Source organism: Puma concolor, chromosome B3, assembly GCF_028749965.1.
Source record: "Puma concolor isolate L17-30 chromosome B3, mPumCon1.1.hap2, whole genome shotgun sequence".
Lineage (NCBI taxonomy): Eukaryota > Metazoa > Chordata > Mammalia > Carnivora > Felidae > Puma > Puma concolor.
This window is the reverse complement of record NC_141672.1, coordinates 100,108,876-100,120,923: the sequence shown is the minus strand read 5'-3', so window position 1 is coordinate 100,120,923 and position 12,048 is coordinate 100,108,876. Positions and strand designations below refer to the sequence as shown.

General features: G+C 37.5%; 1 protein-coding gene across 7 annotated transcripts in view; it reads left to right on the top strand.

Annotated features, from left to right (window-relative positions):
* The window catches only part of DNAAF4 (dynein axonemal assembly factor 4), a 76,987-nt gene that overhangs the window by 37,411 nt on the left and 27,528 nt on the right, over positions 1-12,048 (top strand). For all 7 annotated transcript variants that reach the window (XM_086710743.1, XM_086710742.1, XM_086710744.1 and 4 more), the window contains exons 5-6: positions 4,437-4,582; positions 6,288-6,397. In XM_086710743.1, coding sequence (XP_086566869.1) covers positions 4,437-4,582; positions 6,288-6,397 — 256 coding nt within the window. The remainder of the gene's footprint in view (positions 1-4,436; positions 4,583-6,287; positions 6,398-12,048) is intronic.

The window sequence follows — 12,048 nt, the reverse complement described above, 5'->3', positions numbered from 1 at the left end:
CATCTAGCACATCTCCCACCCACCTCCCTCCAGCAACTCTCAGTTTGTTCTCTATCATTAATAGTCTCTTGTGATTTCTTTCCTTCTCTAGTCTTCCCCCCACTTCCCATATATGCATCTATTTTGTTTCTTAAACTCAACATATGAATGAAATCATAAGGTATTTGTCTTTCTTTGATTGACTTATTTCACCTATCATAATACATTCTAGCTCCACCCACGTCATTGCAAATAGCAAGATTTCATTCTTTTTGATGGTGAGTAATAAAATATTCCATTGTATGTAAACATTTTTTTCTCTAACATTTATTTATTATTGAGACACAGAGAGACACCGAACGTGAGCAAGGCAGGGGTAGAGAGAGTGGGAGACACAGAATCTGAAGTAGGCTCCAGGCTCTGAGCTGTCAGCACAGAGCCGGACATGGGGCTTAAACTCACAAACTACAAGATCATGACCTGAGCTGAAGTCGGTTGCTTAACCAACAAAGCAACCCAGGTGCCCCTCTGCTGCTTTGTTGTTGGTGTATAGAAATGCAACAAATTTCTGCGCATTGATTTTATATCCTGTTGTCTTTGCTGAATTCATGTAGCAATTTTTTGGTGGAGTCTTTCGGGTTTTCTGCATAGGGTATCATGTCATCTGCAAATAGTGAAAGTTTGACTTCTTCCTTGCCAGTTTGGATGCCTTTTATTTCTTTTTGTTGTCTGATTGCTGAAGCTAAAATTTCCCATACTATGTTAAATAGTAATAATGAGAGTGGACATCCTTGTCTTATTCCTGAACGTAGGGGGTCCAAACAGCTTTTTGTCAGCTTTTGAATTACCTGACTATAAATCTCTGATAAGACTTTTTCTTTGCTTACCTTTTGAACTGAACTGTATATTTGAACCTTTGTTTATTTGTTATACTTTTATCAAGGATTTTACGTGTACATAACATTTTATCTGGAAATTGTTTGTAGAAGTGTCTAAAGCCTTTAACTTATGCTTCTATAAACAGAAAGCTAATTTCTTTTTATTTTCTTGTTTTACTATTTGTCTTATTTTACCATAAGATTTTGGAGGCTAGATACCCTATTTTTATAATGGATACCCTATTTTTAATTTAACTAGTGGTTGGGGCGCCTGGGTGTCTCAGTCACATGAGCATATGACTCTTGATTTTTGGCTCAGGTCATGATCCCAGGGTTGTGGAGTTGTATTCTGCATTCATGCTGAGTGTTGAGCCTGCTTGAGATTCTCTTTCTGTCTCTGCTCCTCCCCCCTGCTTCCGTGCATGGAGCTCTTTCTCTCTCAGGAAAAAAAATAAAAAGGTAACTAGTGGTCACTTTAATGTTTTTCATAAACATTAAAAAAATTTTATTTTAGCAAAATTAGTAAGAAAATATTTTTTAATTTCTCATTATGGAAAAGAGTGCTTATTTCCTTCATGTTCAGTATTCTAGTAATCATTAGTAGTATTATACTGAAGTTAGATACTTCATTTTAACTTTTTATTCTGCTTTCCTTCTGTTGTACTAACATTTAAGAATCTTATTCATAAATTTTTAGTGTTTTCTCCACTATTTAGAAAATTCATGCTTTCCATTTTTACTATTAAGTTCCCTATGCTTGGGTTCTTAATTTCATTTCTCCATGTTCTGGAACGTTTCTTTGAATATATTACAGTAAAACCTTAGACTGTGAATAACTTATTCTGTGAGTGTTCTGTAAGACAAGCAAACATTTCTAATAAATTTTAACCTGATACATGAGTGATGTCTTGCAATATGAGTTGTACATGATGCTGAATGTCACATGATCACAACTGAGCCAATGGTTCTCTCTGGCTGCAGAATTGTGGGTGATTGTCTACCATGCTCAGATGCTCTATCTCATGCAGTAGTGTTTGGCAGAAATCAGATTTTTCAGAATGTTTCAAGGTGCCCACAACTGGCACTTGTGTATTTTTCTTCACTTCAAAGCACCTACAGACAGTCCTTTGCTTTCCATACAACCGTAAACTTAGGAATGTTTTGCTTTATTCTAAGTCAGGCTGCTGGCAGATATAGACCCTTTCCTCTGCTGCCTTATTGCCAGTTACATTAAATACAGTGCATGACAAGAGTTTATCAGTGCTGTACTGTAGTCAACATCCATATGAGTATATACAATGGCCCCCATGCAGAAAAAGATTCCATTGAGCCAATAAATAGCGGTGATTTCTGTTAATGACAGTGAAAGTCGTCTTACACAATAACCCTCCTCTCTCTTGTTTCCCTTATACTAGCCACGAAGGTTTTCAAAAGTAAGTGCAGGTTAATTTATTTTTCTTTTTATTGTATATTTTATTTATTATTTTGTATTATATTATGGTATTATAATCATTTTCATATGAGTATTTTTGGGTTGTGGAATGAATCATCTGAGTTTCCATTATTTCTTATGGGGGAAATTTGTGTTGATATAGAAGTGTTTTGGATTATAAGCAAATTATGCTCACAAACCAAGATTTTACTGTCTTTGGAAAAGATGGCTAAGTAATATATTCACTTAGTTTTACATATCTAGGAACATCTTTTGCTTTTATAAGTAAACAACAATTTACTTGGATATAAAATTCTTGGGACATTGTATTAGATAGTTAAAGCTAATTGTTGTAATAAGGAGATCCAAGTTACAGATCAAATAAGACAGAAATATAGTTCTCCATAATCTAATACTTGTTATATAACAGCGATCCATGTAGGCCTGATAGATGACTTTTTCTATGTGGCCATCCAGGCTGGTGGGGCCGCCTCTGTTATTACCTCATTTGTCTTCAATCTCTGGATGCTGCAGTTGGTGTTGTTTTTTAGCCAGTGGGAAATGGGAAGAGAAGTCCACAGCAAGCACATGTACCTATAAGATGACGATCCATAAGTTGTATACATCACTTCTATTCAGATTTTGTTGTCTCAGATTTGGCATATAGTCACACATAATTTTTTTTTTTAACTTTATTATTTTGAGAGAAAGAGCCCACATGTGAATAAGAGAGGGTAGTAAAGAGAGGAGGAGAGAGAGAAACCCAAGCAGGCCTCGCACTGTCAGCGTGGAGCCTGGCTCAGGGCTTGAACTTCCCAACCATGAGATCATGACCAGAGCCGAAATCAAGAGTCAGAGGCTTAACCAACTGAGTGAACCAGGTGCTCCAATCACATCTAATCTTAAGGGAGGCTGGGTTATATCGATTCTAGCCTGACATAGTCATGTACCTAGCCTAGAACTCAAATTCTATTTCTTTTTTAATTTTTTTTCAACGTTTATTTATTTTTGGGACAGAGAGAGACAGAGCGTGAACAGGGGAGGGGCAGAGAGAGAGAGGGAGACACAGAATCGGAAACAGGCTCCAGGCTCTGAGCCATCAGCCCAGAGCCCGACGCGGGGCTCGAACCCACGGACCGCGAGATCGTGACCTGGCTGAAGTCGGACGCTCAACCGACTGCGCCACCCAGGCGCCCCTCAAATTCTATTTCTAAAAGGAAGAGGAGAGAATGGCTAGGATACTGGAAGATAGCTGTCTTAACTACAGACATCTATAGAAAACTTGCAGTCAAATTTTTGTTAATGTTGCTTTCTTGTTTGTTTGAGTCCTTATTTTTTTCCTCCTTGTCCCCTTCCTCCCTCTCTTGGAAATGTCAATTTAGGCCATTTTCCAATTTTTTAATTTAGAAGTTTTTTTTTCTTATTTGTTTGTATTTTATAACAAAGATATTACTGTCATATTTGTGAAAAATCTGATTTTCTTTAAATTTTTGATATTTGCCTTTTCTATCTGTGTATCATGCTTTTGGTACTTTTGCAGTTTTTAAAACTAAAACCTAATTTTCCTTCCTTTTAATCATACACTTTATATTCTAACACGTAGATTAATTTCTCCTCTTATATTGGTTTAACCATTATTACATGTAACTATCTTTATTAAAACGTATAGCTTTTCATTATTACTTTTTTTTTTTTTTTTTGCCTCTTTTCATTAGCTATCTCTGATGGCTGAATAACTTTTATACCATCACTTTTATACCATAACTTTTATAAGGAAGCTTATAGAAGATATTGCTGTAGGAGCTTAAGGAAAATAGAGGTAGTGTTTCCAGTGATGGCTTTCTAAAATGGAAAGTGGTTGTAGAGTTTCCTAGAGTGCTCTCCCTTCCCTAGATTGAATGTAAATTAGACACTGTGTGTTTTAACAAAGAGAACCCTAGAAAAGTAGCTGCGGTCATTGATTAAAGGACAGATAACTTGCTGCCACACTTTTGATGATGGGTTTTACATTCTTTCTAGCAGAAGTTATCTTCAGTTTATTTGTATAGGATTTTAGAGGTAGCTTTGCTGTGTAATTAGTTGAAGAGTCAGTTTGATTGTTAACTAGAAAATGAGAGAGAACTCACTTGCTAATACTGCTTTTGAAGGAAGAAATTCAGAAAATATATTTTTGGAGAAGTTAAAGGAAAATAGTATTCCTGCTCCTCGCTCTGTTGGCAGTATTAAAATCAACTTTACCCCTCGAGTATTTCCAACTGCTCTCCGGGAATCACAAGTAGCAGAAGAAGAGGAGGTAAGTATATTTGCTGTTAGTTACAGTGATCACAATGAAAATATTTTTTATTTCATCTTTTAAAACTAGTACTGGTTCTGAATTTAAGTATTCATTAGACTAAAGGTATTACTTCTTGAATATATTTTAGTATTTCCTTATGGAAAAGTATTTTGCAGAATTTTTTTGTCTCCAGATTCAGTGTGCAGTATTATTGCTTTTTCCAGGAGATAAACACTTGCCATCTATTTTATCAAATACATCATTTTCTTTTTTTTTTTTTATTTTTTAAACATCTATTCATTTTTGAGAGACAGAGACAGAGCGTGAGCAGGGGAGGGGCAGAGAGAGAGGGAGACACAGAATCTGAAGCAGGCTCCAGACTCTGATCTGTCAGCACAGAGCCCAACATGGGGCTTGAACTGACGGACCACAAGATCATGACCTGAGCTGAAGTTGGAAGCTTAACCAACTGAGCCACCCATATGCCCCATACATCATTTTCTATATTAGATTTGTAAACTTGTGTTTTGGTAATGGATTTGGACATTTATTGTTAATACAATTACTCATTATTAACGTTAGGTATTTCTAATGTGACATTCTAGAATATCTCTCATTCATTTATAAATACCTGAGCCCTGGCATTTTGAATGTTTTATCTTTAGGTATATAGACTCTAAGAACTGCATTATTTTTTACTACAAGGTGTTAAGTGTTGCCTCTCACAATTCAAAACTTGTGGAAATGATTGAAGATCCTTAAGACATAATGACAGTTTATAAATATTAACTATTTTCTTATTAAACAATATATTCCAAATTTTATTATTTATAAAGTTATTTCTAGAATTATAAATGTATAATTATTTAAAAGTCATTTATGGGGCGCCTGGGTGGCTCAGCTGGTTGAGCGTCCGACTTTGGCCTAGGTCATAATCTCACTGTCCATGAGTTCAAGCCCCCTGTCGGACTCTGTGCTGACAGCTCGGAGCCTGGTGCCTATTTCAGATTCTGTGTCTCCCTCTCTCTTTGCCCCTCTCCAACTCATGCTCTGTCTCTCTCTCTCTGTCAAAAATAAACATTAAACAATTTTTTTAAAAAAGAAAAAATAAAAGTCATTTATGTATTTTTCAATATAGAAAAACAAATGTGTTATAGATAAGAAAAATAAAATAATAATCCCATGAACTCCCACAAACTCCCATTTGTATGAAATTCAGACTAGAAATTTTTGTATGTTTGGTCTTAACTATCTGGTAATGTTAAACAAAAAAGGATAAAAACTGAAAGTTTAAAAAAATCAGCATTATCAAATAGTATAGTAGTCTACTCAGGCTGCTGTAACAAAATACCCTAGACTGAGTGTCTTAAACAACAGACATTTATTTCTCAAAGTTCTGGAGGCTGGAAAGTCCAAGATCAGGGTACAGGGAGTAGTGGGAGGAGAGCTGTGTTCTGGTCTCTTCTTCTTCTTATAAGGACACTAATCCCATCATGCGGGCCCCATTCTCATGACCTCATCTAAACTTGATTACCTCCAAAAGTCCTACTTCCAAATACCATCACACTGGGGATTAGGGCTTCAACATACGAATTTTGGGGGTCACAAATATTCAGTCCATAACAAATAGTATTTCCATTTTATATAGAAGCTGGCAAATGTCAAAGTAGCTGTTAATAAAAGTAAGATTTTTGTGTCCTTCATTAGACTTCTCTGATTTCAGTGGTTGCACAAACAAGCGGAAGCACGGAGAGCATTGAATACTGATATTCCTGAACTTTCTGATTTAAAAGAAGAAGAAAAGAATCCAGAATGGCTGAAGGACAAAGGAAAGTACGTTGTTTGGACTCTGGCTATGAGATTTATAATAAATTTAGGTAGACCGTAGTACTAACTACATTTTCTAGGTATCTTGACATATGTGCTTATGTGTGTATGTTGTTGGGGAAAGATAATCCAAATAAGCCAATTAGATAGGCAGGGCCTCCATATTTAAAAAGTCAGATTGTATAACAAATAAGGCTCTTATTTTTATTTGAGTTTGCACTTAAATGTCATAGAAATGAAACATATCACTTATTAAAATCCCTTTTAAAATCACTTATATTTAACATAAGCTCTTCCTAGAAATGTGTTTTTCAGAAACTATAGCTTCTTTGATTATTCATCTCCATCTTTAAAAGATTACCAAATTTATCTTACAAATTTTCATTTTATATCCATGAAATCCTTATATTTATTTATATGTTTCTCTGTGTGTGAATATTTTTCAAAATGTTTTTTTACTTATTTTGAGAGAGAGAGAGCGTGCGAGCGCACAAGTGGGGGGAGGGACAGAGAGAGAGGGAGAGAGAGAATCCCAAGCAGACTCTGCATGATCAGAATGGAGCCCAATTTGGGACTCAATCTCACAACCATGAGATCATGACCTGAGCTGAAATCAAGAGTCAGATGCTTAACCGACTGAACCACTGAGGCACCCCATGTGTGAATATTTTTATACAGTTATCAAAAACAGTACAATCTGATACATTATGAATGGCAATTTGATTTCATATTTTGAGGCAGTTGTAGATATTACTTATTGTATTTCATGACATAGACTTTTATTTTTTTATTGTTGCCATAATAAACTATCATGAACTTAGTGGCTTAAAACAACACAAATTTATTATCTTACAGTTTTGGAAATCAGAAGTTCAAAATGGGTTTCACTGGGCTAAAATCAAGGTATCATCTGTGTTTCTTCTAGAGCCTATAGGGAAGAATCTATTTGCTTTCGTTTTCCAGTTTATAGGTTGCCTGCATTCCTTGGCTTGTGGCCTCCAGCCAGCATTTGCATCACTCTAACCTCTCCTTCCATAATCCCATCTCCTTCTCTGGCTCTGACTTTCCTAATTCCCTCTTTCTTTTATAAGGATCCTTGTGATTACATTAGTATCCTTTGCTTAATCCTGAATTATCTCCCACCTCAAGACCTTAATTTAGGCCAGTCTGTGGAATCCTTCCTGCCATGTTAGGTGACAAAGTCACAGATTCTGAGGATTAGGATATGGACATCTTTTGGTGGGGTCATCTCCATTATCTGTCTACCACAGTGTCTGCATCTGTATTTTTCTTTTCTTATTTTTTCTTGGTCTTTTTGCCTGTTACAATACCAGGGATTAATATGTAGAGTTGAACTGAAGTGACAATTTTTCTGAAGGTCAGAGGCCTGGGGCTGACGAGTTGGTTTCTTTTACTTCCAACATTAAAGTCTTACATGGTCCTTCCTCCTCTTTCTCCCCTTCCCTGCCTCCCTTCCTCTCCATTTATTCAACGATTAAATAAACATCTATTAATTGTTTGCTATTTACCAACTATCCTCTGAACTACAAAGATCAGTGCAGGAGACATACTTATACAAATACTTATAATACTTTGTGAGAAGTACAATACATAGAAAAGAACAAAGTAAAATGAGAGTACATAAGAGGGACATTTACCCTTAAAGGAAGGAAGGTATGTTCAGAAAAAGCTTCATAGCAAATGTAGCACCTGAGATCCTCAGTGATAAGTAGAAGTTTTAAGAGAAAGGGAAATAAAGGCATTCATTTCAAGTATTGGAGAAAATATGAACAAAAGCTCAAGAGACAAGAAATGGTGTGATATATGGGTCAGGAACTATGTGTGGTTTATTTTTTGCTAAAACATAAAATTTGAGGCTAGGAGTAATGACAAATGAACCTAGAAAAATCATCAGGTGCCTTGTGTGTTTGGTTAAAATTCTTTTTTTAAATTTATTTTTTAATTCAAGTATAATTACCATTTGGTGTTATATTAGTTTCAGGTATAAAATATAATGATTCAGCATTTCTATACATCACTCAGTGCTCATCATGATAAGTTACTCTTAATCCCCTTCATCTATTTTACCCATCCCCCCATCCACCTCCCATCTGGCAACTACTAGTCTGTTCATTATATTTAAGAGTCTAGGTGTTTTGTTTTTTTTAGATTTTTTTTAGATTTTATTCTGTAAGGAGAGGGAAAAAATGTGTTGCAGAAAACACAGCAAAGACCTTGAACTGGCCTTGTGGTAGGTGGTGTTGTAGGGGTGAAGAGGAGGGCAAATTGAGAAATAATGATGAGATAAAATAGGCAGAACCTCTTGATCGATTTGGAGGGAGTAAGAAGGAGGAGTTCTCAGTTTCTAGTTTGAATGATTGATTGCATGCTGTCACCAGCTAAATTAGGGAATACTAGATGAGAGGCTTGTCAGGAGAGAATGCAGGTAAGTTCAGTTTTTAATATATTGAGTTTGAGATGTCTCTGGGCCATTCTGGGTGACACTGTCCAGCAAGTTTGAAACTCACAGGAGAAGCCAGTACTGTAGAAATAGATTTGGAGCTTATCAACATTTATATTGTAGTTAAATTTATAAAAGTGTCTGAGATATCCACAAAGTGTGTAGACCTGGAGAGTAGTGGCCTGAGGATAACACTCTGTGACCTACCAACATTTGAAGGTCTGGCAAAAGGAAGGAGTACACAAAAATATTCCCAGAAGCCAATGGAGCAGAAAGTTGAAACAGTTTTTGTTTTGTTTCTTTAAGAATATAAAAGATTTGAATAGATTTGGAGACAAGAGAAAGAAGAGATGATTGAAATCCTCCTGAGCCGAGTGGAGAAAATTGGGTCAAAGCCAAGAATTGGATGGATTGTCTTGATTTTGTCCTTTTTATCCAATTGGTTAGCCTTAGTGAAGACAGAGTTTGGTTTGGCTATGAATTGTTCCTCCTTGCAGCCTGAGAATGCTAAAATGGGCAAAGCTGAGTGGGCTGTCCTGTTGGATTGATTACTTTGCTCTAGAAAATGTTGATGGATTGACTTGGAATAGACAGAGATACTTCATTTTCTGAGATTGGAGGGAAGACAGTGGAGACAAGTATATATCTAGATAAGGGAAATTGATTAGTGAATACTGTTGGCTCTGCCAGGTTGAGAACATGAATTCATAGAGATGTCAGTACAGCTGTGTGATTTATCTCCTTTAGGGTTTAGTCTTCTTTCGGATTTAAGAATAGATCTTGGGCCAGAGTGGGAATTTTAACTGACAAGTACAGTAAAAGACTAGTAGTGCAAGGGACCAGATTGCTCATAGAAAAATAGCTCAGTTGGGGCACTTGGGTGGCTCAGTCAGTTAAGCATCTGACTTCAGCCCAGGTCATGATCTCACAGTTCGTGAGTTCAAGCCCCCTGTCGGGCTCTGTGCTGTCAGTTCAGAGCCTGGAGCTTGCTTCGGATTCTGTGTCTCCCTCTCTCTGCCCCTCCCCATTCACATTATGTCTCTCAGACAATGAATAAATGTTAAAAAAAAATTTAAAAAAAGAAAAAAATAACTCAGGTATTTAGCCACAAAGTCCAAGTTGGGTTACACAGGAAGAGATGCCAGGCAACTCAGTGGCTCAGTTGGTTAAGCATCTGACTCTTGATTTTGGAATCTTCTGGAATCATGGCAGAAGTCAGGATAGAGACAGAGGCTGGGAACCAGTTTCAAAGGCCTTAATGAATATGAGAGGAGTGATTTTAACTTTTCTCTCTGTCTTTCTCTTAAAGTAGGCTCCAAGCCCAACATAGGATTCGAACTCATGACCTTGAGATCAAGAGTTGAACACTTCTAACAACTGAGCCAGCCAGGTGTCCCAGGAAAATAGTGACTTTTAAAAAGACAGGAGATGACAGTGACTAGAAGGCTGTAGGGGGAAAGATGTCAGGAATCTCAAAGGATAATGACTTGTGTATAAAGAGAGAGTTTGATCTTATATCTAGCAGAAGAGAGTCTGAAGAATGCCAGTTTCTACAGTCCTAACCCCTGATGTGGGGACTCAGGATGGGACGCAGTGGAGAGGGTGGTAGAGATTAGCATTGCCCTGAGGACAGAGCCAAGTTTATTTTAGATGGGATTTTTAAGAAAAGTTAAGGGTATAGGAAAGGAATGAGAGGTGGAGTCAGTTATGGCAAAACCCGGAATAAGAAAGTGCAAAGGAGGGGCACCTGGCTGGCTTGTTCGGTAGAGCGTGTAACTCGTGATCTGGGGTCTCGAGTTCCAGCCCCACTTTGAACGTAGAGATTGCTTTAACAACAACAACAAAAAAATTGCAAGGGTGCCTGGGTGGCTCTGTCAGCTAAACGGCTTACTTCGGCTCAGGTCACGATCTCACGGTTTGTGAGTTTGAGCCCCGCATCTGGCTCTGTGCTGACAGCTCAGAGCCTGGGGCCTGCTTTGGATTCTGTGTCTCCCTTTCCCTCTGCCTGTCCCCTGCTCAGGCACACACACACACACACACACACACACACACACACACACACTCTCTGTCTCTCTCTCTCAGAAATAAACATTAGAACAAAAGATTAAAAAAAAAAGAAAGTGCAAAGGAGTAGAGGGGGATGGGAGTAGGAAAGAACGGCAACACGAAGACAGGGGAGAAGTGTGCTTTTACATCAGTGCTCAAAGATAACAGGGTTGATTGACACGGTGAGACAGGTCTTTGGTATAGGTGTTGTGATGCTGTGACTGGCTAAAGGTCCTAGGAGTGTTGGTTTGGTCTTCCTCTGATACCCTTAAGATGTGATTTGGGTTTAAGAGTAGAAAGGACAGATGAGATCGTTGAGCCAGGGTTAGAATTTTGACTGATGCGCACACACACACACACACACACACACACACACACACACACACATACACACACACAAACACACGTGTGTGTGTGTGTGTATGTGTGTGTGTGTGTGTGTGTGTGTGAATTAAGTTAAAATAAAAAATTAGGGGTGCCTGGGTGGCTCAGTTGGTTGAGCGTCCAACTTCGGCTCAGGTCATGATCTTGCATTTTGGGTTTGAGCCCCATGTCAGGCTCTGTGCTGATAGCTCAGAGCCTGGAACCTGCTGTGTCTCCCTCTGTCTCTGCCCATCCCCTGCTTGTGCTCTTCTCTCTCTCTGTCTCTCAAAAAATAAAATTAAAATGTTTCAAAAAATTTTTAAAAGTAAAATATTGAAATAAAATTGCTGGCAAAAGCAACAAATTGGCAGCAACCTAGTGCAAAAGTATACTTTGCAGCAGTTGGGCATGACTGGTAGATTATAATTACTTTTAGTCTCTTGTTTTTGTACCACTTTGCCTTACTACCTCCAATTAGGTAGGAAAAGAAAGAGAAGCAAAACAAGAGGAGAGGAAGAGAGCCGAGAATGAGGAGAGATGGAAGAAAACTTAGTAGCTAATAACACCCAGAGAAACAAAGTACAGTTAATCAAAATGCCAAGTACAAATAGATAAAAGGAAAGGTAAGACTTGTTAGAAGAATATCCTCACTAGCAATGTAATGCAATACAAAAGATAGAAATAGACATAATAGAACTGATTCAGAAGCGGTTAGTTGACTTTAAGCCAAAGGATGAAATACCTTCATCTCCAGAGGCTTTGTTTCATGATAGCCTTCTATATTTAC